The 27,773-nt window shown below is 49.3% G+C and overlaps 8 protein-coding genes across 8 annotated transcripts; 3 read left to right on the top strand and 5 right to left on the bottom strand.

The window, feature by feature from the left end:
- Positions 1–291: 291 nt before the first annotated feature.
- Positions 292–1,218, bottom strand: HO133_007218 (uncharacterized protein; the record flags this gene model as incomplete). Its single annotated transcript, XM_037298111.1, has 3 exons — positions 292–500; positions 835–1,014; positions 1,116–1,218. 3 exons carry the CDS (start codon positions 1,216–1,218, stop codon positions 292–294), a joined length of 492 nt encoding a protein of 163 aa, XP_037156746.1.
- Positions 1,219–2,043: 825 nt separating this feature from the next.
- HO133_007217 (uncharacterized protein) lies at positions 2,044–2,345 on the top strand (the record flags this gene model as incomplete). The annotated part of the gene is made up of 2 exons (XM_037298110.1): positions 2,044–2,084; positions 2,144–2,345. The coding sequence occupies 2 exons, from the start codon at positions 2,044–2,046 to the stop codon at positions 2,343–2,345; spliced, it is 243 nt and encodes an 80-aa protein (XP_037156745.1).
- Positions 2,346–2,553: 208 nt separating this feature from the next.
- On the bottom strand, positions 2,554–3,862 carry HO133_007216 (uncharacterized protein; the record flags this gene model as incomplete). Its single annotated transcript, XM_037298109.1, has 6 exons — positions 2,554–2,565; positions 2,617–2,744; positions 2,799–3,040; positions 3,089–3,182; positions 3,234–3,315; positions 3,386–3,862. 6 exons carry the CDS (start codon positions 3,860–3,862, stop codon positions 2,554–2,556), a joined length of 1,035 nt encoding a protein of 344 aa, XP_037156744.1.
- Positions 3,863–4,658: 796 nt separating this feature from the next.
- Positions 4,659–7,846, bottom strand: HO133_007215 (uncharacterized protein; the record flags this gene model as incomplete). The annotated part of the gene is made up of 6 exons (XM_037298108.1): positions 4,659–4,926; positions 4,980–5,663; positions 5,720–6,575; positions 6,626–7,162; positions 7,213–7,417; positions 7,481–7,846. The coding sequence occupies 6 exons, from the start codon at positions 7,844–7,846 to the stop codon at positions 4,659–4,661; spliced, it is 2,916 nt and encodes a 971-aa protein (XP_037156743.1).
- Positions 7,847–16,420: 8,574 nt separating this feature from the next.
- Positions 16,421–20,140, bottom strand: HO133_007214 (uncharacterized protein; the record flags this gene model as incomplete). Its single annotated transcript, XM_037298107.1, has 6 exons — positions 16,421–19,023; positions 19,099–19,246; positions 19,300–19,524; positions 19,583–19,645; positions 19,698–20,028; positions 20,079–20,140. The coding sequence occupies 6 exons, from the start codon at positions 20,138–20,140 to the stop codon at positions 16,421–16,423; spliced, it is 3,432 nt and encodes a 1,143-aa protein (XP_037156742.1).
- Positions 20,141–20,582: 442 nt separating this feature from the next.
- HO133_007213 (uncharacterized protein) lies at positions 20,583–23,509 on the top strand (the record flags this gene model as incomplete). Its single annotated transcript, XM_037298106.1, has 3 exons — positions 20,583–21,338; positions 21,972–22,312; positions 22,366–23,509. The coding sequence occupies 3 exons, from the start codon at positions 20,583–20,585 to the stop codon at positions 23,507–23,509; spliced, it is 2,241 nt and encodes a 746-aa protein (XP_037156741.1).
- A 2,021-nt stretch (positions 23,510–25,530) lies between these two features.
- HO133_007212 (uncharacterized protein) lies at positions 25,531–26,545 on the top strand (the record flags this gene model as incomplete). Its single annotated transcript, XM_037298105.1, has 4 exons — positions 25,531–25,534; positions 25,589–25,695; positions 25,752–25,862; positions 25,925–26,545. 4 exons carry the CDS (start codon positions 25,531–25,533, stop codon positions 26,543–26,545), a joined length of 843 nt encoding a protein of 280 aa, XP_037156740.1.
- A 182-nt stretch (positions 26,546–26,727) lies between these two features.
- On the bottom strand, positions 26,728–27,492 carry HO133_007211 (uncharacterized protein; the record flags this gene model as incomplete). The annotated part of the gene is made up of 2 exons (XM_037298104.1): positions 26,728–27,232; positions 27,329–27,492. 2 exons carry the CDS (start codon positions 27,490–27,492, stop codon positions 26,728–26,730), a joined length of 669 nt encoding a protein of 222 aa, XP_037156739.1.
- Positions 27,493–27,773: the final 281 nt, after the last annotated feature.

The raw sequence follows: 27,773 nt of genomic DNA, 5'->3' as shown, positions 1-27,773 counted from the left end.
GGTGAACACCTGAGAGCTGCTGTGGAGCTTTTTCAACCACTTTCAAGATTGGTGAACGGGCAAACCTCGGGCCGATCCATGCTTAGTGAGCCCTACCTCGACATGATCACAGAATTAGCAACACTGAAACATCCTTTTGGATTTTGACGCCATTCATCACATCTCCGTTTCGCTTCATCCTGTTCAAATCCCTAGGCTATGTTGCCATCCATTCTCTAGCTTAATACATTGTCAAAATGCGCTTGTTTCATATAAAGGAATTCTTGTGACTACATGATACTACCCAGTTTGCTAATAGACAATGAGCATGATTGATGTCTGAAAGACCGCCTTTGTGATACCAACCCCCAGTTCCATGCTAGCACCACCGTAGCCAATCCAAGGCTGGACTTCTGAAGTAAAGAAGAACGAAGCGACCCTCGACATAGCAGAGCAGATGGGACTTTCCCTTCTTGGTCTCGAGGTATCGAGGAGGCTCTTCGCCTTATCATTGAGAGAGACTGAAGGTAGCAGTTCATGTATGCAGGATTCATAGGTCGACCAAGTGGGGGTGACGTCCAATAATTGCGTTCTGTATATGCTCTACCTAGTCCGATGAACAGTCATAGAAGCGTTAGGTAGTTCGCTACTCAATCTCTTTGGAAATCTTCCGGTGAGGTGGGATTGTCTTTCAAGATAGAAGGAGCACGATATTCGCGTTTCATGAACATTGCACTAAGGTCTAGACTTTCGCATGGCATCGAGGTTGCATCAAGACATAAAAAATGCCACATCCCAAAAGAGTGTGTACAAGGAACCACCTGGCCTCCAGTACAAAACTCACAAAGATATCACCATTAACAAACCCGCCATCTCTCAAGGTTCCAGACACAGAACCTGAGGCACGAGTGGCGGATTCATCTATATTGCCTCCGCCGTTAGGATCCGGCCCGTCGGCAATGAGCGCGACAGCGGCATCGAATGCTTGGGCTTGGGTTTCGTCGACCAGTGCAGAGGTGGCCGCGGCCCAAGGTTCTTGTTTCGTTCAATTGACATCCGACTCTGTTTATACCCTTTGGTAAAGAATGGGCTTCTCAAGGATCAACACAACAGCTTGTTGGATAGAGATAACTCACCTTGTGTGGGATCTGCTGCTCGTTTGATGGGCTTGGTAGCGGTGGGCAGACATGCTGCTGTTAGCACGAGGATCGAAAACGGGAGGATGGCTGTGAGATGCATGGTGGCGATAGGAAGTGATAGAATCGGGTTGATGTTGCTGCTGGTGGGGTTCGAATTGCAAGATTGTGATGATAGAAGAGCTTGGTTTTGGGATTGCGGATATGGGTCAGCAGTTGCTTGGCTGCAGGCGTGCTGTTCCCCAATCAAAATGTTGGAAGAAGCGTTGTGGTGTTCGTCGGCTAGTTCTATTCACTTTGAGCAGAAGTCGTGTTTCAGAGCGTGGCTTCAAAAGGGAGGGACTCGCTTTCCATTGTCTGCAATTTCCGTTCAGCAATAACCTCGGAAAGCGAGCACATGTCTTTGTTCTTGTGAATAAGCTGTAAGTGTAGGAAACCTTAGTTGGCTGGATTCAGCAAAGGGAATGTTTGACTCGCCACCAGCCTAAAAGAGACTCTAGAGGTTGCATCCTTGAAAGCGAGGAGCATGAGCGTCCTCGCTTTAAACCTTCGTTGTTCTGCATAGGCGTGTCAGTCAAGCTGACACCTCATAAATCCATTGGGTAGATAGGATTGCTTACGCATGGTGACCCCACTGGCTGCCAAAGACTGACGAATAATATCTGGCCACACGTCCTCCGCGGCTCTGCCTGCGTACAAGATCAACAGTCAACATTCCACTCCTGGGCGTCTGATAAGGGTCTATCTTCAGCCTATCATGAGCAGATGGTTGAGCATGACTGCAAGGGTTGGCAAGGTTAACCCCACCTTGAGCCTCCTTCTCGGCCGTATACAAAGGATAGTCTCGTGGGCTATGTTCCTCCGCCGCACTCCCAACCTAAACCTCAAGCGTCATAAATTCGCCAGGTCAAACGTCCTCGAATATAGCATGCATACAGCCAGATTGCTCTCAGCCGCTCCGTCTACAGTGTAAGGTCCTGTCAATCCCACAGTCATTGGTCAAAGAAGTACTGAAACATATCTCGCAGTCGCCAGGCTGGCCAATCTACACGTACTCAGCCTTGGAAAGCCTTCTGGCCGCTCAAGGCAGAAAACTTCAAATCAGAAGAGCGCGCCACCATGCCGTGGCTTACGTGGAAGCCGGACCCAAAGAGACCTGATGAGAAGCCCTGGAGACAGTGGAGGCTTGTGAATCAGTCATGTGTTTCGCGAAGGGGAGCGAGTGCATAGGCGAGGAGTGATACGTTGTGGGATGGGGCCAAGGCCTGAGTCTGAGTGCCCTGAATCGCACCTCTGATGTTACCGCACCCCTGATCTAAGCGTATTTGGATCTCCGTTAGATGGTTCTTGCTGAGGTCTTGCATGCATCTCTTTATCAAACATTGGCTGTTGAGCGACAGGACCGATTCAGATGTGCTGGGTTGAGAGGCGTTGACGTTCACGGCAGAAGCTTTATAGTATCAGTCAAGCAATGTAATGGAAGACGACCGTCCATGCATACGTCGATATCAGTCCTACTCGCTGTACTCCTTCTCTCTGGATAAATGACGTAGACCAAACATTCGATGCTCTCCCGAAGACGAGCATTGGCGGGCGTCTCAGGATGCTCGAAAGCGGCGTGAGGGCATACTGTCAATGTCTCAAGAATCAGTGCAGCCCCAGCCCAAGGCGGTCATGATGTACCCCGCGCGTTGCCTTCCGCCGCCATTGTGTCGAAACTTTTGAAGACCAAAAGCTCATTGGGCTTCATATCCCCCAAGAAGTACCAGCGATGGGCATTGTCGTGGTAAACATTGTAGGTTTCTGTCACAATGTGTGTGTAGATATTGTCGCTGGGGACCAGATCACGTTGAGGATTGATCGACGAATAATCGCATAGACCCAATGGCCAGTCTTGAAGGGGACCGAAGAGCGGCCTCCATACGCTGTTGATAGTCAACGACCACAGCCAGACAACGGCCACGTTTGCCTACTTCAAGACCTGCCACCGATGTTGCATGATTCCCCATGTTTGTTCTGCAGGGAAAAGCATGTGAAGCTTCTCTTCGGCCCATCGAGGAGTAAGGTCTGGCTAATCATGTCAACGACATCCTGAAAGGTTTTGAAAAGGTTGCTTGCCGACGTGTACGCCCTGGACAGGTTGTGGAGATGTTCCCGTGCCGCGAGGCAGAGCTGGGAACTGCGGCTCTCTTCGACGAACCTATCAGAGGCAAATCAGCTAATGCCCATTGTCTTGATAATCTCCTAATGATATAGGGCGGCAGCCAAACATCATGAGTAAAGGCTTTTGCCATTTGCGCTCCAAGCTTCTTCTTCAACAAACGCTCGATTGCAGGATAGTATTTCTTCCTCACGATGTCCGGGTCGGCATAAACGTCCGAAGTTGGGGCTGCGCTGGCGCTGTGAGTAGACCAGTCTGCATCATCGCCACAATCAATATCTTCGAAGATCTGAAACCCATTCTTATCCAAATTGAAATCATTCTCAAACCCCCTCAGACTCTTAATCCGTATACCAGCATACTCTTGAGAGACTTCATTCGACTGCGCGTGTCTTCCCAGTGCGTTTGCGGGTAGGTTGATATGGTACGGTTTCTCTGTCTGATATAGATCCAAACGCTTCAAGTACCATAATCTCGCATTGTTGGTGGTCGAAATCCAGTGGCTTCGTGAAATATTTGCAGCTTGTCGCGAGCACTGGTAAAAACCGCCTTTCCTGGTAAACGCGCCTCTCAAAACTCCGAACATGGGGGCGAAGTTGATCATGCAGCATTGACACTCGATGTCTTCCGGCGGTGCTTTTATGCCTGTTGGATATGAGAAGCGTGTTCAGGCCTCTTTGCAGGCAAAAAGGCAGAATTAGACGGCTTGCTGCAGATTCTTGCATATTCATGCAGGCAACTCCTTAAAGCGGCGGGAGAAGAATCTGGGAATGGTGTGAACCCACACGAGCCCCGCTCGTGGGGTTACTCCTTGATAGCGTAATGGTGTGGCCAGCAGGACACTTAGCTCGATGATCGATGCCGCAAGACACCCCCGCTGTGAAACGTTGAACACGCCGACAGTCGCAGAAACTTGGATCCCGCGCCGCATCTTGCTACCGTTGGTTTCCATGTGTCAAATCGAATTGATTCGGCCACGTGGGTCCCATCAACTTGAACGAAGGCGAGTAGTCTCTGTGGAGTTTCCCAGAGGACACCATCTACCCGGATTCGAGGCGAAAGAGGCCCAAATGGGTTGGTGCTAGATTCTGTTATTGTGTTTGATGAGGGGGTGAGGCTCAGCCCGGATGTCAAGCTAGTGACAACCACGAGTGCAGACGCTCAACAAAGAGGGTCCCCTCATAGTGGACTTTGGGCTGCTTGAAGAGACTAATTCAGAGTGGATAATACCGCACTGCAAGCCGTTCTATTTAGGGCAACCTTTTTCCTCTTGTATGGGTTGTAAGAAATATCATGGGGAAAGGCTGCAACAAAACAAATTGGCGAATATTGATTTCTAGGTATAGGTACCGCTGCTACCCACTGATCAAGTGAAATGATCATCATCGGCTCCAGAAGAAGACAAGATTGTCAAAAGCCTGTTCAATTTGATCCTCGTCTTGAGGTAGTTCGCCCTTAGAGTCTGCAATCTTTTCAAGATAGCTCAAGGATCGTATCTCCATGAGCGCCGCATCAGCATCAAGGGGACTTCTACCGACTTGTATTATCTTTGCAAGCTTCCACTCTGTCCTTGCGATCGATGACTCCACGTAGTGTTTGCCGTTCCCTTGCATTAGTCGGTATATGTCTAGGGCCTTTCGAAGGAATATCCTAGAGAACTCGTATTAATGAAGAGCATGATTCCCAGCGGCTAGATAACTCACTCAGCTTGGTGCAAGTCTCTGCGTTCGAAGTCACAGAGAGCATAGATACTGCCGATCTTATGACACGAGTCTGCGACAGTATGGTGGGAATGTCCCAGGGTTGTAGAAAAACTTTCCAAGACTTCCCAATGAAGATCAAACGCGCTCTTCAGTTGACCTTGTCGCAAGTAAACATTTCCCAGTGCGTACAAGCTGCATTCGAGTCCACGATCGTGCCGTAGTAGCGCTTTACGAAGTAGATCTTCTGCTTGCTCATACTTCCCTTGCCATAGCAGGCAAGATCCTAGATTAGCATATAGACTGCCTATTCGCGTTGACGATTGCGGTTCATCTATTTTCGGAGCATCGCTAAGTGCTAATTGATGACATATCTCTGCTTCACTGAAGCGGTTGGCAGCCGTTAGTGCGTTTCCAAGGCAGGAGTACAGCCGCGACAGGTACGTTTTGCCGCTGTCCAAGAGGCGATCCTCATCCAAAGCGAACAGTTGTCGGAAGTGATACAGAGCACGCTCAAAGAGACGAATGCTTAGACCCGGCTGACTTGTCTCTGTTGCGAGGCGACCGTGAACATAAGACAGTACTGATAGGATGCTAGGATCTGTGACGCCGTATTGTTGAATCATTGACTCCGCAGTCTCAACACGATCAAACCCCCTTTGGTACTCTCCAATCTCGAAGAAGTAGCTGCCCATAATCAGCTGGTGAAAAGAAGAATGACCGAACATTCCAGAGCTTCTTACTGTATGCATCGAACGATCAAGTTGAGTAGGGGACAAACATGGAATGAGGCCAGGTGGGCGCGGGAACGCCGTTCCAAGTGGCTGACATGAGAGACATACATGTCCCTGACCTTCCAAAGTCCAGGATCTCGAGGCCGCTCAAGATCAGGTTCGGGTACCGCTTCCAGTAAGGACTTTATCACCCTTTCAAGGGCAGCATGGTATCTACTTCGTACCTTCATAAGCTTCTCGAGCCACACACCTTGAAAGTAACGATCTATGGAAATGAAATTTCCAGATTCGTCGTACCCGATGAGTGAGCGTGACGAAAGCCACGCCCTCGCATCCATGAATTGGGATGTTGGTGTGTCGACAAAATCAACCGGAATTTCACCAGGATCGAGGAGCGAGATATAGTCCAAGAGCTCGAGGGCGTCACTGGGGATATCGCTGAGAGCCATATTCCATACGCTGGCTACCCTTGTCGAGCTTTCGAGAAGACTGCATTCCTGATCTTGCTTTTTCTGTTCATTGTGTAGTCTCATAAATCGAGTGGGCGTAAGCCTTTTGCTTCGCATGAACGCAGCAGTGATTTGCAGCCCCATAGGCCACCCAGAGAAGTGCTCCGTAATCGTATTTGCAGCCGCCCGATCTTCGGCTGCTGCACTATCAGGTCGCTCAAGAAAGGAGAGCAAAAAATTTGCGCCGTCGCTCTTGTCGAAAGCTTGGATCCGGATAGCGTTTGTAGCAAGGCCTTCGTCTTGGACCAGAGGATCACGACTGGTCACTATGACTGCACCATGAGTAGCCGTGGGCCAGAAGGCTCTAAGCGTAGCTCTGTCGTCTGCATTGTCAAAAACGATGAGCCATTTCAGGTCTCTTGTATGTCAGATGGAAACTATGGTGCGGGTAATGTTTGAATTATACCTGTAGTTGACAACCAATCCATCACGAACCTTCGCCTAGTGCTAGCATCTTCTCCTGGTGCAGCAAAGCCTAGATGTCGAGCGAGCTGAACAACTTGTCTTTCAAGCTTGACCCTGTCACCGGCATCAAAACACATGATAGCTTCGTAGAGGCCCAAGTTACGGTGAACATATTCCGTTGCAATCGAAGATTTACCGCAGCCTACAAATCCATGAAGAGCGACGCTGGATAGCCTTGAGCCCTGACCCGCTAACAGTGTGACCATCTGATCCATCACCGAGCCCCTTTCATAGTAGCGGTCGTTCCTAGGCATGACCTGCGGAAATCGTACGGGCAATCGCACGGTGGGAAGATCAGATACGCCGCCTGCTATGCCACTCAAAAGTTTCGAGATATTCTGGTCGCGCAGCATCGATGAGCGAATACCCGCAGTCTGAACTTGTAACACAAGCACTTTAGTGATGTTTTCAATTTTAACTTCTGATCTCTTGAACTGGTGCTGAAAGGAAGGTGAGAAGGCTGTCCGAATCATATTGCCTATTGGCAGTTAGGAGATTTTTCACAGAGATGCCGTTCGAATTCGATACCCATTCCAGACCCGCGAAGGAATTTTATCATCTTAACGAGGACACTGATGTATTCAAGATACGTTTCCGTCAAGCACTCTGATAGCTCTTTGTAATCTGCTCGAGGAAACAGGCTTGCCCACATCTCGAAAAGGGGCAGGTACGTTGACAGTCTTTCAAACAATTCCGATATTTCCACCAAAAGCTCAAGCGTCCTAGAAGATATCTGGGGAATTAGGGATCATTCGTTCATGTCAGGCTCGTTGCAAGACTGAGCTGTGGAGCATACCTCCAGTATCAACCTAACACCTCCCCAAATCAGACACGCCACGTTCGGGTGTGACTGGACCGCAACATCCACTACAGTGGCGAAGCTTCGGATGTGCTGAAGGGTCGATCCGAACTTCATGAGTAGCTTCATCATACTTCCATGCTCATGCTTTGCTATCAAAGGTGCAATAAGGGTTTCAATGCTCTGCGCCGTCAGAGCTGAATCGTCCTTCGTAGAGATTATGCTCTGCTGATCTTTGTCGGGCAATTGTTGGATGTAGAGGGTCATCGCGTCGTGCCAAACAGACGACGTGCTTGCTGTGGATGAGCCACGACGTTTGATGGATTTGACGAGATGTGTAGCGGCGCTAGCCTCGTCGCCCATTTCTTTTGGCCTTGAATTGAGCTGCCAAGGCCACCGTCCTTTGAGCCCGCGGACGGTAGTAGAATGTTCATGCTGCATGACACTGATATTTCAGAGAGCCAAAGCTCTTGTGTATAGAAGCCTGAGCTTCGTCACGCAATTGCAATTTTCAACAGCGTTTGGGTGCATCACCTGTGGAAGGAACTTAGAGTACCTGAAATGTAAGAGCTTGAAAGAACTTGTCAAGCTCCTGATAAGATATAAGGAGGCGGAGCCTTTTGTCTCGAACGAAAGGCATAGACAACCTCAATACGCCTTCAATCCGCAGCAATATCATCTGCCCTCCATCCCGGTATCAATGCGAGAAAAAGGGCTTGGCATTACCCACGGCATCGAGATCCGAGTTTCGTTCCCAGGCAAGAATCGTTCCGAAGTGTTACAGACAGATCATCACGATCCGATATTGGCTATCAGACACGTTCATGCAGTTGTGTCTCGCCGACTGAGAAGGCAGGCGCGCCTCTTGGGCACCACAGATTGGCCAGCTAACGTGGGGTGCCGACAGGTCCGGTCGTCATTTGGGTCCAATGAGGTGCTGAGGCTGTCGCATGAAAAGTATGATACTTCAAATTCCATGCAGTCAGCGCCTGGTGACAGCTGACGCTTTAACTTGAAGGGTCTGCGTTATCGTGCCGCCTTAAATGGGCATTTCTTGTGTCTGTTAGCCTTCCCGTATAAGCAAATAGGTAGTGCATGCGTTCGCAAAAGGCTTTCATGGAGACCTTGCTAAGCAAGTCCAAGGAGGCGTGACAGTTCCGGGCATTTTTTATGCGAACTATTAGAGTGCTGAGTTCGAAGGCGTCGTATGTGCAGCCTGCTACTGAGACAAAATTGCACTCCTCCAAGAAGCACCTTGGGTGTCCAGACTCCCGGCAGAGTGCAGCTTGAAGTTTGGAGACACGCGGAGAGGAATGCAACCGCAGCATGGTTGCTAGACCGCTTGTGGGGACTTCGCAGTATCTGAGCGTCTCTACTAGGGCGTGCCCTAGGCTGTGGAGGGTTGCGCGAGGAGAGCCTCACTGTATATCGAATTTGCAAAGAAGGCGCAAGATTATCATCCTCTGTAAAAACAACAGAAAAGGCACATACCGGAATCATGTTTCGTAGCCTGGTGGTCTTGAGGGAGGGCGCAGAGTATGTGATGAGTGCGCCGGGATTTTAGCCCCGAGACATGGCGCATGTCAGAGCGGCACATCTTGCCAAAACGCGACATGAACGTGGGGGCAACATGGACGAGGCTGTGGTCCACAGACAACATGGGCTTATGAGCATCTCACCTCTCTTTCTCATTGAGGAGGTTGAGACATCCCCAGCATTGGACTTGCTTGCCGGTCATTGAGCCCACTTTCAGACCTGCGTGGCTCAAGTTAGGAAAACGAAGGTATGTTTGCATTTGTATTGTCTAGGCACAGCCTGCTGACGCGATGCTGATACACGAGGCTGATACACGAGAAAGGCATGAACGATCATTCACGAGATCCCAAGGCCTGATATATCCGCCGACATCGATTGATATCCCTCAATGAGCTCGCTCATCACCTTCCCACTGCCGGGTCCCAACGTGATCCCATCCCGCCCGTGCCCAACGTTCAAGTACACGCCGCCCCGTTCAACCTTCCTTTTGTCAAGGAGATTTGGATGTGTCAACCCGAGTAGCTCATCAAGTGGAACTTGAGCAACAATAGGCCGCTCCTGTTCCAGACACGGGCGGTATGCTCTTCCAAACTCCAAGATCTCCAAGTCGTCCGAAGAGCAGTCGAGCACCCTCGCTACAAGCCTCTTCATCTGGCATACATATTTCACTTGGGGTTGGACATCAGTCGTGGTCTCCGGGAGTGCCTCTTGCGCTGAAAGAGACCCGCCAATGTACAAGGTCCCGTCAGGCCGACTCGAAATGTCTACCTGGTGTCCAATAAATCCTTCAAGGTATATCTGGTGGCAGAGCCTTGTATCATGGCTGCCGTCCCATCTCGGCGCCTTTAAGACAATATAGTTCCCAGAGTTTGGCTGCTTGCCGGATGGTATGCGCACCTGAGAATCGGGAAAGAGTCCGCTGAGCACACGTTCACTCCAGGGACCGGCAGCGATGACAAGACTGCGACACCCTATTATTGTTTCCGTTTCGGCGTGTGTGACGGCGACAGATTTCAGGCAACCGTATTTGACTCGAACATCTGTAACCGTGGCATCGAGAAGAATTCGAACGCCCATTGCCTCACAATGTTTTTTCAGGAACTTGCAGAAATCCGCGGGATTGCTACCTATAGTAAGCCTCAGACGCTTCACGGACCGCGGGGAATACTGACATGCGTGCTGCGTGTTCAAGATCAGAGAGCAAGGTGCTGGCGTGTCTCTCTAAATCCCTGCACCACGTCGGCAGAAGCGTTGAGCCCAGTCCAACTTTCGAATCATCTGAGGCTGCACGATGCAAGTTGCAAATAATCACGTCTCTATAACCCCAGCCAGCCCGACCTTTGTGTACGCTCGCTAACTGCTGGTGCAAGTCCCAGGACAATTGACCAAGGGATTCAGCTTCCGGCTCGAAACCATAATCCCCAAGAATTCCATTGGCTTTACCAGATGCCCCAGCGAATAAAATGGAAGCATTGTCGACTATGGTGATGGACCGCCCACTCTTACGGGCTAGAGAAAGGTAGTATGCCGTGGATAAACCGATTATTCCACCCCCAATGATGACCACGGGCGAGCGACCCAAACCTTTCTGCTTCCCGCCAGCCATTCACCCTTCTAGTCGTTCGATGTCGCTGGGTTCGTTGGTATCGAGGGAATGCCTGCAATAGAAAGTGGGAGGCGGATGAACGGCTGTGAATTGGTATGTTGCAAGGCTTCTAGGTTCACCGTTGAACAGGATAAAATGTACAAAACAACTTCAAACTCACCTCTAGTCGTCGCTGAAGAGCCTATGTGACCGTTCTTCAGGTTGTTCAGATGCTGAGATAGGAGACTGAAGCACCAGGAGACACTGAAAGACCCTGACTGACTTACAATGCTGGGAAGTGTTCAGAAGAAGTCGCAGACCAGAGAGATAATGTATGTGTCCATTACTTGAAGCTTTGATGGGATGAAAAGACCTGGACCCTGAGGCACTTGCGGAGAAAGTAAGATGGCAAAATCTGAAATACAGGTTGAGGGCAACGGTTACGCAAAATGAGGGGCTACCCGACCTTGGATGCGAAGCTGGCGACGCTGGCGGCATCGGGTTAATGCCGACACGGAGGGGACCTAGCTATCAATTTCCGGAAACTCTCAGGCCGCTTCTCCTACGTCAAGAAGTGGAAATGGGAGGCAATTACATGTTGAAGGATCGGGAGAACCGTCAACAGCTTGGCTAATCAGTCATCAACGAGCTCGGGCGACTATCCTCCACTAATATTGATCGAAATGTGTTGGAAATGCTCGCGGCGATTAACCTTTGCTCCATTGGCGCTAGGAATCAAACACAGGGACCCTTCCGCGAATGTCTTCGACCAGCCATGCCAGGCAGAAGGAAGATGCAGCCGTTTGTGAAAGATTCGGCATTCTGGCTTTGCTGGGGTATGCTGAAGCCAATTGATGCACGTTTCAGCATGCGAGAGGGGCTTCTGGATCACTCACTACAATCTCTGCCATTCATTTTCTTCATAACCTCCGCACCGTCCTCTAGCCAGCTCAGCAAGAGGCAAAAGGGTTGTGTGCGGGCCGCAAATTGCCCAGGAGAGATGCAACTCGATGCCCACTGCCTGAAAAGATTGAATTTGTCTCGTGGCTCAGGAAAGAGACAGATCTAGAGTGCGAAGTCCATGGATGCGCATTCTACGTGGTTTGACTCCGGGGCTCATTCCTGTACTATAGCTGTGGTAGGGTGCTCGCATATTCCGACGGATGACCAAGAATGCTGGTCTCGCCTGGGGATCGGTGTCAACGACCTGTGGCGTGCCAACTGGCACACATGAGAGAGAAATTCTTACAGATGCGAGTCCGGCAAGGTAAACTCAAATTCTTTTAGCGCCTTCCGTCCCATCTTCCGCTTTTTCTTTTTAGTCATCAGGCGCAGGATGATCGAATACGATGAGAAGCACTACCACTCACAGCCATCACCCGTGCCTTCAGGTGCACGCGGAGCCGTCCCTTGAATTCACGGTGGACTTCTCAATACGGCACGGCGCATCGTGCTAAGAAGCTGCACTTGAATCAGCTCAACCGGTTTTGAACAGTCACATTAACTTTGCCTGCCGTCAGTTTGAGGAATTCGAGTATATAGATTGAGCGGACTCAGGACTCTTGCTCTGGTAGAGGTTGCTCTCAATATCCGAGGCTTGCTTTAGTCCTGAACTTGAAATAGTACTAGTATAGTCCGAGACAATCCTACTGAACGCTTGTTTTCCTCGGACCGCCTTGTATTAGGGGCTATCAAAGTTACTTCTACTTACTCGTGCTGTCCAGGAGTGAGTTACCTCGCTTAATAGCGCCGGGAGAGTTAACCAATCAAACTACGATTTTCGCGGAGAACTGAGTAGTTTGATTGGTCAACTCTCCCGGCGCTATTAAGCGAGGTAACTCACTCCTGAACAGCACGAGTATGAAATAAGTCACTTATTTACCCCTGCAGCCCTATTTCAGCCCTATGATAAGTAGAAAAAAAACGACTTTTGAATAGCAACTCCGGACCTGCTATTCAACTCCATAAGCTACTTATTGCGTATTCTATTACACGTTCTAGAGTAGCCTTCTATATATATAACACGCCATCTCTTGCCAAGCCTGATTCTACAGGCGTTATGGCCAGAAAGAAGCCCAAACGCGCCCTGACAGACGCCTGTGTCGAAATGTAGCCCCCGCGCATCCCAGCCACCATGTTTTCCCGCCACCTGATTTTGTACTGTATTTAGGATCTGGCCCCGGAGAGGTTTTGGAGAATCAATCCGTCTGTTCTACAGAGGTCTGCACCGAAAGTCTTACACCCGCTAAGACTCTTGCGCTTAGACTTCGGATAACGCCTCACCTAAAGGGCTACCTGGATAATACGTCTGGAGTTCTTCGGAATCGCACCTAGCTCTAGCTAGATTTCGGGGTTTAATACCTCTATCAAGCCAAAAGAAGTACCTAAAGTCCCATCCATACGCTGTGAGAAGATATTTCTAGGCTTCCTCTCTATAGGGTCGCTTTCCGAAAGTAGGGTTAGGGCTGCACTAGCGTATGTGTAGGACTTTCGGTGTAGACCTCTATACATCATCACATACCTGATATTCTAACAGCCTGCATCAGCTATCTACTTACCACTGCGGCGGAAGTGGAAGTCATAATGACTGCGGTGAGGTATAATCGTTGTAATGACTTTAAGAGGTGTTTTATGTGCAATGGGCCACTGTTGGAAATCGTTCTCGGATCGTTTTTATTCGCTAAGATTATTACGAGGCTATTTAAGAAGAAGAAAAAATAGTTACTATCTATAAGTAGAAATGATAAGGGTGCTATCAAAGAACTAGTAGCTTATTGCATTTTTGACTAGAAGAAGTAGAAGTAACTTTGATAGCCCCTATTGGATTCTCACATAATCGTTGCTCCTGCATCACAGTTTCGTTTCATGCAAGCGGCTTCAAAATTATGTGCTGGGGCGTGTCCTTCCCAGTAGTGAAAAGCTTGCCAAGTACTGATTTTTAACTATTTTTGATTCTCGGGGAGATCCCCTAAAACCCTAGACCTTTCGAAGGCTCTTTAAGGGCTCTCCGAGAGCTTCTGTCGAGGGGCTATCAAAGTAAACTCGAAATTTAATTATTTTAGTGATATTTAATTGATTTTAAGCTTACTTTGATAGTCCCTCGATAGAAGCTCTCGAAGAGCTCTTAAAGAGCTTCGAAGGATTTAAGGGATTTTAAGAGATCTAACTCTAAGAATCGAGAGAGACGTTAGAGAGAGATATTATAGTTCACTAAGAATCGAGAGAGACGTTGTAATTTATTTGATATACTCAGGGGGAGATCCTCTGAAACCCCCCTAACCCTCCGGGGGCTCTCCGAGGGCTCTCCGAGGGCTCCTGCCGGAGGGGCTCTTCTCGCGAGCTCGATAAATCTTAGTTTTTAGTATATCTTTACGAATACTTTATCAAATTTCGTCTTCTCTGCATTATTTGAAAGCGTATAATTAACTCTATAACTCTATAAATTTACTTTTTTATTATTTATTACGTAACGTTAAAGGAGTTAAATAGAATAAATTAATAAAGTTAATATTCGAGGTTCAGCCTTATAATGCTTTCTCTTTTGAACGTACCCGTGTGTACCCGTGTTTAGATCGAAAATGAAGAAATAAGATATATTTTAAACTAGAAATATTAAGAAATCATTATGATTTAACTCATATATATGTGTAGTGTAAAGTTGTTAATTATCTATGTGGTTTATAGGGTAGATATGTGCGGTGCTAAGCCTACGCTAGTGGCCCTATAAGTATCCCTAAGGCATCTCATGACAAGAAATGATGGAATTTAATGATCTGATTGGTCACTAGCCTCTTAGCGTAGCACCCATTCTTACTCGTGCTATTCAGGAGTGAGTTACCTCGCTTAATAGCGCCGGGAGAGTTAACCAATCAAACTACTCAGTTCTCCGCGAAAATCGTAGTCTGATTGGTCAACTCTCCCGGCGCTATTAAGCGAGGTAACTCACTCCTGGACAGCACGAGTATTTTCAAATCTTGAGTATTGAGAAAGCAAGCTTTTTAATTAGCGTGTGCAAGTGTATATACAACTCTTGGCAGCGAGAAAAACGCGCGCGCCACCAAAATACCAGTAGAAACGTCTGACTTTCTCCTACTTTACGTCGCATTTGCATATCAATGATACTTGAAGCCTTTATATATCACTTTCATAAGATGTGGCCTTAGTCCTAGGGCGATTTGGGTACTTGCTACGATTTGCAATAAGAAGGAGTCGTCATAGTAGGTTTGCGAGGGAGTATAGTGCTCAAGGAGGAAATATATCTAAGGGCTAAGGCTGATAATCAGAAGTTGGAATGGAGGCTTTGTAGAGGCCATTTAAAGATCAGATAAACTTTGATTACGTTCTATGAGTTTGAGGCATCGTTACATGTGAGAAGATTTGCCTTTTTACTACTACTTCATCCTTGATGGTGTGTGCGTGATTTTCTCCGTGCCTGATTTTCTCCGTGCCTTTCTCCGTGCCAAGGATTGTAGATACACTTGCACACGCTAAAGTGTTACGTAAGCGATAAGTCAGTGACAGTGGATTATGACAAAACCTGAGAATCCTAGCGTCTTGCTAAAATCAAGATTCGTCTTTCGGAGCTCTCCGCGCTCAAATAAAGGGTCCCTCTTCGTATTGCTTCAGAGTGTCAATGAGAGCGACGCCTATAAGAGAGAAGCTGACTGGACACAGGCTTAATCAATCCGCGACATCGGAGGCTGATCCAGAGCTTTCCCCATTCCCACCCACCAATGTCACATCCGTGTCTGTCCTTGTGATCTCCCCCACCTGTCGCAGAAAGCCTGCACCATCCTCTGTATCCATGCCCACAAACTTCAATATCCGCTTTCCATCTCTTCTGTCAGGAGAAAAGCTCGACGTAGCCACGTCATCCTTCACCTCGGCTACTACTCCCCCCTCCTCCACAGCTACATTTCATCAGCAGGATTTCACATCGGTCTCCGCTCAAGTCGAGTTTACCTTCTGATCCACTAGGCCTCTGCCTTCTGGTCTGATAGATGGCAAAAAGGCTGATGAAGACCATCACAAGCCCGAAAACGATATTGCTGATGGATTCAGGACCCCATTGACTTTGATTTACCGGCTGGCAGGGCATCGCCTGTGGTGAGCTTCCGAAGGTTGCATTAGTGGATGTCGAAGAAGAGCCATTACCGACTGGGAGGGAAAGGGGAGCCATGTCCTTTCGAAAATGGCAAGCTAGGCCTTAGAATAGACATGATGGTTCTGATGTCTTGATAGCTTGCTTTTGTAATGTTGGTGCGAGAAACTTGACTTGAACTGGTGCAACAACGGCAGCAAGGGCCAAGGAGACCAAGCAAGCAGCAAGCTTCGCAACCCATGAATGCTTGCGGCCAGTGCTTGCTTGTACTTGTCCGTAGGCTGTGATACGGTAAGTGGGGATCTCATCGCTCTTCTCGCAACATGGGCTCGCATAAATTCTCGCTTCGCTTCCTAATACTCTACAACAGGCGAGCGCTTATCTCCGATCACGGATGCAGCGAAGCAAGGTCTGCCCGAAATGTTTTCAAATTGTTATCTTGCGACTCTATTAAAGGAACGATGGGTGCCTTAGAATATGATTGCGCGCCTCGTGCCAAACAAAGTACACTGCCAAACAAAACAATTGTTCTCTGACTTATTCTCTTGCACTGGCATGTGTAGGGTAGACTAGACAGATTAATCTAGCACAAGAACGGCCACTAATTTTCTCCGTAATGTTTCGTGCGGTGTGGCTTCCTGGGGGGACAACCATGGGGGTAAATAGACACAAAGGAACTCACGTTGGTTGCGCTACGGCACCGTAGTACGACACATCACGTTTCTTGATCGTGGGATGGAGCCCTGGTCCGAGTCCTGCGTGTCGTTCGATCACGGGGAGAGTTCTTGCGGATCGCATCCCGGACGGTGTTTTGCTTGCTCCTCGTCGCGAGAGCCAGCACTGGCCACTGGCACGGCTTGCCCATGACTTCCACACTGAAGAAATGCCATGCGAGCAGGTTTGCAACTGTATCGTGACCTTTGCTTGTAATGCTCTTGAGTGTCGCGCCAAGCTGGTTGAAGTCTTCACCCCCCGCTGTCAAGAGCAGTTTGACAGCGTCCAAGTGCCCATTCTCCGCAGCGAGCCGTAGTGCTGTGAGCCGGTTGTTGTCAGTCGTGTTGACATGAGCTCCTTTTTGAAGCAAGAACCGCACTGTTGGAACATGGCCGTTGGATGCTGCCAGATGGAGGGCTGTGCGTCCTTCTCGAGTAGGCATGTTGATGTCGGCGTATCTCCGGCACAAAGATTGCAACCCGCTCAAACGTTCCTGAGCCAAACACTTAGCTTCCGTCCCCCAGAAGAAACGTCGATTTGAAGCGGAATCCATTAGTAAGTCCTCTGTCCAAGCCTGATAATATCGCTGCTGGACCATGGAATCGTAGATATCCATCTCCTCATCCGAAGCGTCAAGACCCTCAACAAGCCATTTCACTGTTTGCAAATGACCGCGGGATGCAGCCAGATGCAGAGGTGTCTCCCCAGATATGGGAATCATAGCGTTCAAGTCTACGTCGTGATTCATTAACAGCTTTATGATATCTAGGTTCCCGGATGAAGCTGCCGCATGCATTGGCGTTCTGCTCAAATAGCCCGCATCCGAGTCCGCTTTGGCGTCATACTTCAGAAGCATTTTCGCGCTCTCTTGGGAACCATAGGCCGCAGCAAGGTGCAGTGCTGACTCTCCACAACCGGAATTACTCGCATCTGTGGAAGCTCCTCCCTGGATGAGAAGCATGGCGGCTTCTGAATGACCTCCAGCTACCGCCAGTGCGAGTGGCGTCTCGCAGGCATCGCACGATCCATTTCGATTGACTCCCATCTCTAAAGAGACCCGAGTCAGAGATGTGAAGCCGTGACGAGCGGCTATGCGAAGTATTGTTGTCTCGATTTGGTCTAGCCGGCCCATCTTAGGAAGCGAGAGTTGTTCACAGTCACGATGCAGTATGCGGCTAAGCGAGCGGCGGAGCGCGCCAACAAGCCTTTTGCTTTGGGACTCAGCCAAGCCATAATGGAAGGACCAATTAGTGAACGCATAATCTTTCATACTTGATGCACATCCTGCCTTCTGTGACCGTAATTGCGGTCGCCGCAACCCGCGAAAGGGCGAGCCTTCGTCCTCTTCTGGAGTCACTAACATGAGGCACGTTTGCGCGAGAAGCGTGTGCGCTTCAGCCATCGAAGTTCCCCAGACTCCTGTGTCACTAGCGGGTAAAAGGTGTCTTCTTACACTCGGATGCCTGAATCCGACAGCGTTTTCTCTCGTGGTGATGAGCAGAGGGCTGCACATTCGCCGGATTTCAGCTCCAGGACACCGGGTGTTCCAGATCCGGCTTGCTGGTGTTCCGATGCCAGGCGGTCTATATGGATTAGGTTCGATTTCCAAAGCCTCTACAAGCTCGGACAGCCCCAAAGGGCGATGTGCCGCGATCAGCCATGCAAAAGATCTTTTTACAATTTCGATTTCTTGAGACGGGATATTTTGTAGCACTCGTTGGTAAAGGCCGTCAAGCGTTGGTTGTAGGGATTGAACCTCTATTTCCACTTCAGCAACTGAATTCGCGCACTGAAGGCTTTCAGTAACCAACGCAACCCACAGGAAATTGCCCCGACCTTGTGAACATATCATTTGCCCAATAGAAGTCAGATGGGATTTTGCGTTGCCCGTGGTTGGGTAAATGTTAGCAAGTCGCGATTCTGCGAGCTGCAGTACATCGCGCTGGACGCCAAGCTCGCTGTCCAAGCTGATATTCCGAACTCGACCTCTGTGTGTACTATATTCACAGCTCTCTCGGCTCGAGATAAGACATCTCATGTGATCTGAGCTGTGACGCGAATTGTTCATACGAGTGACCTCGTCTATCACCACGCACTTGATCCACTCATCTTTGTCCACCCCGTCCAGAATCAGCACAATCCGAGCCTGAGAATCAGTGTTCCCGAGAAGACTTCTAAGGAAGCGTTGGAAAGCCTCACGCGTCATCGGCGAATCAACAGCTTCGATTTCTGGAAGAAGAGTATACAGAAGATAGTCTGGCACAGCATGGTGGTTCAGCAGCTGACGAACGAGAACTTGGAGTATTTGTTGTGCAAAATCATCCCTTCCAAGACCTTCTTCAAGGAAGCAATAGGCGATCACATCCATTTGCTGTTGGCGTTCGAGGAGATCATCAACAATCGCTGAGGAAAGTATCGTTTTGCCGGTACCAGAAACGCCACAAATCCACAGGCAAGTGGGACCGTCAGCGACTGTCCATTCGAGATAGTCGTTATGGACGAAGACCCAGTCACACGTAGATGGTAGTCTCTCTTCGGTGTACAAGTTTTTGGTGGCCCACTCGCTTTCGAGACATTTATGGTAAGATTTACGGCTGGCTGCTACTAGATCAGAAACAAATTTAGTAGGAGATCGTCAGCATTGAGATAGAAAGGGGGGCTGAAGGAGATAAAGCGTACCCATCCGCATACCCACTGTAGCACGCTCAACATAGGCCCTGGAAAGAACGGTAGTCGTGCTCCTTGGAAGGATGTAGTGGTTCTTCTTAGTGGTCCGTCGCAGATGGTTCTGCGACACTACTGACCACAAGCAATCGGGATGAAGTACCTGAAAGGCGTGTCAGAGAAGCGATAAAGACTCATCGTCAGAGCCCTGCTCACAGTAGCTCCTGAACATTCCAGCCAGTCCTCACTGCAGAAGTAGATGATCATGTATAAGGACGAGAGCTGCTGAAAGTCTTTGGTGAGCTCTATGAAGTCCTCTGAGTTTGCCAATGTGTCCGTAGCTCTACGGTTTCGACTGCCCTTGTGTCTGACGTCTGTTGCGGTTTCCATCCTAGCTGGCCAAATTCGTATATCATCGTTGTGGGGAGTACCAAGAAATATCTGCAGTCGGCTCAGCTGATAGTGTTTGAGTATCTCGTCTCTCTAAAGGTTAACCAACCATCCCGGCCACACGCTGGCTTATTGAGTGAGGACCGCTGTGCGATCTTGCCAAGATCAATGCCTGCGCATCGTCAGCCAGATGACCATGTACGGCGAGCGTTGAACATACATACCTTCTTCACGACTAACCCAGCAAATCCCCGACATATAAAGAGCACGGGCAAGGCAGGATCTAGAGCGCTTATATCTTCAGAGTCTGCCAGGTCGTTGCACATCGAGGTACGTTTAGCCCATTTGGATCCACCCAACTCCGACAGGAGGTTTTGGGCTGCTTCGTTGACAGCACCGATCTCAAGTGACTGAATGTATAGGTCCTCGAATGCATAAGCCATAATATGAGCCTCGGTATGCTGCGTTGGAAGTCGTTCCCTACACCATTCAAGGTCGCTAATGCTGTCCCAGTGGTTGGGATGCTGGCTATTGAGGCCGTACACGAAAATTATACTATCTATGTCGTGAGTAACACGACTAAAATGATAGCCAGAGTGTCTTACGCAACAGCGGCGTCATTTTTGGTCTGAATAGCTGAGAGCTTACCCATACTCCGAGAAAGCATGGTTTAGAGGTCGATGGAACGTAAAGTGTATGCTTTGGGGAGTAGCATGACGACGAGGGGCAGCTATAAGTGAAATTGGCCGCTGCACAGCCTGAAGGTTTGCCGGAGGGCGTCAGCATTCTTATCGGCCGGACAGTCCTCCAGATGCCAATGAGCTGAACGCCGACGAAGCATACAAGATCCCTTGTGGCTTTCTGTGAAACGTCGTGTTTGATTAGGTAACGCCCCATTGGTTGAAAGGTACTCGCCAAGGATGTAGACGTTGAGGGAGCGCTCGTCGAAGAAGTACTTGCTTGAGAAGTACCGTCGGTAAGATGTCAGTCGGTTAGTCGGGAAACAAATGACCGCTCTTGCTTTGGTGGATACTTAGAAGCACGAGACGCGAAAGGATCAGGCGAAACAGGGATCTTTTCGCCCACTGCAGGCGAGATGTGCGAAATATATGCGAAATATATGCGAAGCAAATGCGAAGACAAATGCGAAGACAAATGCGAAGACAAATGCGAAGACAAATGCGAAGACAAATGCGAAGACAAATGCGAAGACAAATGCGAAGACAAATGCGAAGACAAATGCGAAGACAAATGCGAAGACAAATGCGAAGACAAATGCGAAGACAAATGCGAAGACAAATGCGAAGACAAATGCGAAGACAAATGCGAAGACAAATGCGAAGACAAATGCGAAGACAAATGCGAAGACAAATGCGAAGACAAATGCGAAGACAAATGCGAAGACAAATGCGAAGACAAATGCGAAGACAAATGCGAAGACAAATGCGAAGACAAATGCGAAGACAAATGCGAAGACAAATGCGAAGACAAATGCGAAGACAAATGCGAAGACAAATGCGAAGACAAATGCGAAGACAAATGCGAAGACAAATGCGAAGACAAATGCGAAGACAAATGCGAAGACAAATGCGAAGACAAATGCGAAGACAAATGCGAAACAAATCAAACAAAAAACAAAGCGAAGACAAATGCGAAGACAAATGCGAAGACAAATGCGAAGACAAATGCGAAGACAAATGCGAAGACAAATGCGAAGCAAATGCGAAGACAAATGCGAAGACAAATGCGAAGACAAATGCGAAGACAACATTCGATACCGCACTGAACAATTGGTACTGTTTTCTGCTGTTTTTTTACTGGGGTTAATCTTACGCAAAAGCCACAGTGGCGCTGAGGGGAACGAGGTATTTCGTGTAAACGGCATTGACTCTTGTTCTCTTTTGCACAACAGATTTATTGCATGTCACGAGCAATATATTCTGGGACGTGCTGGGTCAATCGTAACAATACCGAGATAGTTTTGATTGTCGCAGAGGGAGGATCTTCTCGAGTTCCGTTCTAGGTGCTGGGTAAGTAAGTGTACGTATTATGAGGTATCACGAAAGAGGTCAATCTCAGGGCGAGACTCAAAATATGCGTCCGTAGCGGTCACCCACGCAGGAACCTCGTAGATCGCATGATGTACTACATGTAACAGGCCGTAAGGCTCCCTATTCGCGAATAGGGATGCGCAATAGGAACGGCCTTCTGGTGGACCTCGCTTGTCTCTGCGCTCTGTCGCACAGTTGCGCCTTCCAAGGAATCCTGTCCTAACCATTAAATTCAACTTGAAATGCCTTCTTGTGAGCCTTGCTCGAACTCCATCTCCATTCCTACATCCTCGAGCAGGGCGCATCCATGGTCGACAACATCAGGTAGAACCCAGATATGCGAGACCAATTCAAGTGCACTGAATGTCGAAGGAAGAAGATAAAGGTGAGAGATATATATACATTTATAAGGCTGAACCTAGCCTCATACAGCTGATCATTTTCCAGTGCACGCCTCGCAATCGACATTGGGAAACAACACATGAGAAGTGCGAGAACTGCAAGAAACATGATGATACTCCATGCGGACCAAGTTTCAAGAAGAGAGAGGATCCTGCATTTGCCGAGTCTGGTAATGAGGTGACTGCCCACGCAGAGGACGCCACTCTGGACGCAGAAGACCAGCCGCGAGCCCCAAGTCCTCGGCCGGCAGGCACCGTGAACAGCAGCGCATATGTTGGTAGACACAATGGAGATCAGTCTTCACTAGTCACTGGAGAGTCCAATAGCCAGCGAAAGCGCATCAAACTTGCGTCCGATGAGGAGCTCAAGGAAGAGGCTAGTTGCAAGTAAGACGAATCTCAGATGCTCATAGTCTCGATCCTAATGCAGCGTCTGCTAGGCTTGAAGAACTCAATTCCTTGGGCACTTCATATGTGTTCGCGTCACAGCTTACCCCAATCTCTTGTCGGGCCCGTGACATAAATATCAATCTCAACGAGCTTCCTGACAACTACACCAATACAATAAGAGATGAGCTGCACTCGTTGTTCATGACAATCTGCAAGATAGGTCTTCAACTTCATGAGCTAGAGAAAGATGATGCAGCTCACGGAATACTCATGAAGCTTGTCCTCGCCTTGGAGAAGTATCCTGGACTGTGCGATTCTCGTAAACGCGGTGCGCTGCTTAAGATAGCAAGGTTTTACCAGGATATAAGAGATCAAGACGAACTGGAGTGGCTACTGGGGAAGGCTGCCCAGACACATGACGCCTCAGCGCTTCACGAGAATCCATGCGCGTGGCTGGTCCAGTCGCTCACTGAAACCTCCGAGAGAGCACGCGATGCCCTTCTCAAGCTCTGGCAGAACAAATTTATGGTTGATGGAGAACTCCCACTTGCAATACCACCTATTCAACGTTCGGCACAGCACAGCAACGCAGGCGTGGTGTCAATAATTTTAGCTCGGACAAACAGCAACACACATTCATTGCCAGCTTTATTCGACCTCCAAGGCATACATGTGGCTGCGACTCTAGGCTCCGAACAAAACGTGATAAACTTTCTCCGCGCAGGAGCGCAAGTCGATGTTTTAGATCTCCACAACCAAACCGCTCTGTTCCTAGCAGCCATGAAAGGTCATGAAGGATGTTGCACGGTTCTGATCACAAACGGCGCCAATCCAAATAGTAGAAATCGTCATGGTACTACCATTCTGGAGGCTGCGGTCAGGGCAGGTCATTACAACGTCGTCAAGCGGCTCGTCAACGCTGGGGCGGAAATCAATCCACCCTTGATCTGCTGCGCATCTACCCCTTTACAAGCAGCTGTCGAGAGCCTTGAATCGCCCGATGGACTCACTCTTTACCTCATGGATCAAGACGGCGACGTGTGGTTCCCGCGGAATGATGGCAAGAACGCAATAGATCTGGCCGAGGAGAGAGGGTTATGGGCTTTGGCACAGGCCATGCGCCAGAAGGGCCAGCAGGGCCAGCAAGGTTTCTTCAAACAACCCCAGTCTTTCTCTTTCGACCAGAGTCATTAGGATCCTGGGCCAGGCCTCGGTTAGGGTTGCAATCAGTCTCAGTTTATGGCAATGATGAGATAACGGGCACCTATTGAGTGATGATCTTGGCGCCTTGGCAGGGTATACTGGGGCTTTGAAATATCATATATGATGTGTTATCATATATTCCGAAGGACAAGCTTACGTGTGGTCTTTGTTTTTTGCATTGTCTGGAAGCTTTATCATCAAAGGTCATTGAATAATCATTGACAAAGTTAAAGGTCTTACCATGGTGCCGAAGTGACAAAGTACGCCTGATGCTTCAATATGTTCTGAACAGGCCATTGGACACCACATCGACATATCTCTAAAGTGTTGGAATTTCGATCAACAAGAGGAGTCAGTTTTCACAGTCCATTCCGAGGTAGGTATCCATACCGCATATGGCGCCACGTTGTCTGTGGTAGGGTGTTAAGGGTAGGAACTAAAGAAGTTGGAACAGTCACGCCAACGGCTGATCTGTTTTTACTTTCAGTAGTCATCGACTATGTAACGTAAGGAAAGGTGGCCGAGAAGTGAGCTAACCCATTTAGGTGCTGCACGACATGAAGTTATCCACACGCCTTGGCCTGATCTCGGTGTCGATCAGCCCAAATATTGCTCATAGTTCGCTAACGACGTTCAGGTTTTCCTCATTGGTCTTGCATAATAAATTTCTGGAAGATATGCCGCACACCGTGAAGAGGCTGATGGCCACTGAAACGGCAGTAGATGGTCCGTTTTATGGCCAAGAAGCAAAGAAGAAGGAACGTGAAAAGTTGAAAAAACTGGAAAGGACTATTGCCGCTCGGGTCTTCTGAGACTTGGTTATTAGCCACATTTGGCTCGGGACGCTTCTTTGCGTCCGGTGTATCGCTGAAACACTTCCGGTAAAATTTCTCCGGTGGGGAAAAAAGGGTTTCCGCGACGACTTCGCCTAGGGAACCGACTGCGAAGTGCATGCAGCAATTGATTTGATCGGAACTCTACTATTGCTGCAGCAGTAGCGGGGCCGCAAGAAGATGGAAGCAGTAAACGTGAGACAAAGATCTGACCTCTCGTTAAGTACCCCTATGGCTAAGTGCATATAGTGATGCATCATTGCCGATAATGGGACGAAGCCTACTCCACACGACACACTCCTAGGTCTTCCTCCCAGTCCTTCTTCGACTAGGGTTACGGCTGGTTGTTGGCACTCAGCTACCACGCTCAGAGTACAGTATCACCCGATTGGTATTACACGAGGTCCATGCCTATCATCACCAGTCTTCCGACCTCTGACGAAATTCAGTGCGGCAGACAGCAAGGTGACAGAAGTAGGTACTCTACATAGCAGCACTAGAAATTGAGTCTTTGAGTGATGGACTACAGGTCTTCAAATGACCGCGGGATGTAGCAGTAGGGGCTGAAAACACAGTAAGGCGGCAGTATCTGATCATATATCTGCTTGCAAGTAACCTTCAGCATCATAGTAGATCCTTGGGACATAAATATATTACAAAAAGACTTCAAATACTCATGATCGTGTTTGATACAGTCTTTTACTCGCCACAGAGTCGGCAGCACAAACCCTGCCAGAATAAGGTGCCTTGAGTCTTGACACTACGAGCACGAAGTCCACAGAGCACTACGTTTTGGACTGTTTCTGCACATCGTCTGGCATATTTCCTTGACTTGTTGCCTAGGTATTCTACAACTTTTCCTCGAGCCCTCGACTGCCACTTTTTGTGGTCTAGCTCGGTGATAGGGTAAACCTCGGGCCGACTAGCGTGCTCAAAGCCACTCTACACGTCCGCCTCGGACGCGATCCGTAAACAACGAGATATCAGCATCTAGAGCAAGAGGAGTCACAGGTCGGGCCTCAAGTCTCATTTCCCAAAACTGAAGTTGTGCTTTGACAATCTGCCTTCTTCGACAAAATTAAGACTCTATTTATCTGTTTGCCAAACTGAGCTCTAAGCCAAACACTTCAGAGAACTCTACGCATTCTTCAGGTTACTGTTGTCAAAGAGACATTCGGCATGGGTGAGCGGACTTTTCACATGCATTTTGGCCGCTGCTAAGATGTTCTCTTTGCAGATTACGGTGGTGGCTACTCTACGACGTCATATGGAGCTCAAGGCGGGGCAGGTGGAGGAGGCTTCATGGGAGGTTCTCAAGGTGGGAGCCAAGGTGCAGCTGGAAAGGTGGTTCTGCGTCATTTCGAGTCTTTCCTTTCGCCTTCCGCTGACTCAATGATTAGGGCACATATGGCAAAGACACCCTTAGACCCGTCACCATAAAGCAAGTCCTCGACGCACAACAACCACATCCAGACGCAGAATTTAAGATCGATGATGTCGAAATCACACAGGTACGTCTTTTAAATCCTTATACAGCACTCCATCATCATCTCGATTTATTGATGTCCGATAGGTCTCCTTCGTCGGCCAAATCCGCAACATATCCACGCAAACAACAAACATAACCTACAAACTCGACGACGGCACCGGCACCATAGAAGTGAAACAATGGATCGACGCCGATGCTACTATGGACACCACCTCTGACTCCGCCCCATCGAAACCAAAGCTCGTCGAGAACGAATGGGCCCGTGTCTGGGGCCGCCTGAAGGCTTTCAACAATAAACGCCACGTCGGAGCCCACGTTATAAGACCTGTTGCTGATAAGATGGAGATTACATACCACCTTCTAGAAGCAACATTCGTCCATCTCTACTTTGTCAAAGGCCCATTGGATCAGATAAAAGCAGAGGGCGGCGGGGCCAATGGTAACGCAGGTGAAGTCGGCTATGGTGGTGGAGGAGACACAGGGATGAACGGAGGACAGATGCCGAATGTCAGCGTGGCAGCGAGGAGAGTGTACCAGACGCTGAAGGACAGTCCACAGAACAATGAAGGACTGCACGTGCAGAACGTAGCCGCGCTGGTGGGCATGAACGTTGCGGATGTGAAGAAAGCTGGGGACGAGCTGCTGAGCCACAGCATGATTTTCACGACGGTAGATGATGATACGTGGGCGGTGCTGGAATTTTGAGACGGCCTGAATCACGCCGATAGCTTCCAATAGCTTAGTAGCCAGGGTATCAATGCTTGAGATGTATTGCTCCTGCGCCCCAGTACGCACACAGTATACAAGTTCCTCAAACTCTTCTCCCTTCCCCTCTCTCTTCCTTCTATCAAAAATCCTCCCCTCCCAACATCCCCTCAACCCCCAACCTACCCCTCCCTCCCCATCGCCACCGCCGCCGCGCCCCCATTCTCCTCCCAACTAGGCCTCCACCTCACCTTCCCCTGCAACAACAACCTCGCCCTCTCCTTCAGCCCCTTCGCATCCCGCGGATCCAACTTATACCTCTCATGCGGGTGCTGCCTCATCCTCTGCTCCTCCACCGCCTTATCCCTCGCGTCCTGCGTCGCCCGATCCTCCGCCAGCACCTCGTCCGGGACCTCGGGCCACACGAACGGGCCCTGGCCCTCCTCGCCCTGCACCATCTCGACCGTCATCTTCTTCGCGGCGCCCGCGCGGGCGAGGCGGCCCGTGCGGTTGTCGCGGATGACCTTGCCCTGGATGATGAAGGAGCGGACGCGGAGGGCCTGGACGCCGTAGAGGTGGTAGAGGTAGTCTTTGAGGTCGAGCTTGTTGAGCCAGAGCGGGGTGAGGAAGGAGGCGAAGTGGGGCGGTTGGGTCGGGGTGCGGAGGAAGGTGAGGGTGAAGTTGGGTCTGTGGGGTGGGCGGGTACGGATGCGGGTTAGCCGGTGGATTCGCTGGTGGGTTTGGGTACGTGGATGGTCGGTCAGATGGGGTAGGGGGGCTTACAGGAACACTTGCTTCTCTCCCCTCGGAGGCTTGAAGCGGTCGGGTACCAGTGGGCGGAGAGGTAGCGGAGAGGGCTTGCGGAGACGAGCTGGATTATGGCGGACGCGGGGAACAGCGGCGACGCTGGCTGCGGAGGTCTTTATGATGGCGTTGGGTGCGTTCATGGTTTGGTTAGTTTCTGGGGTCAAAGGTTGTAGAAGTCATGGAGTAGGGGAAGCTTTGCGCTCTGGCGCCAAGACATTTTATATTCCGAGGTTGCGATGTCAAACTTGTTCTTGGGTGGCTGGCCATGTCAAGGTTGGATGTCACGAAAGCATAGAGTATCCATTCATGATTGTAACACTTTTTCTATCTGAGGATCATCTGATCGAAGCAATGAGCAAGTCTGACAGTAGCAATCTCCATCCTGTCTGGACGATTTGTATGCACCATCTTGTATCCTGCC

Source organism: Letharia lupina (assembly GCF_014066315.1).
Source record: "Letharia lupina isolate WasteWater1 chromosome Unknown contig_3, whole genome shotgun sequence".
Classification (NCBI taxonomy): domain Eukaryota; kingdom Fungi; phylum Ascomycota; class Lecanoromycetes; order Lecanorales; family Parmeliaceae; genus Letharia; species Letharia lupina.
The sequence above is the reverse complement of the archived record's forward strand: the minus strand, read 5'-3'. Positions and strand labels throughout refer to the sequence as shown.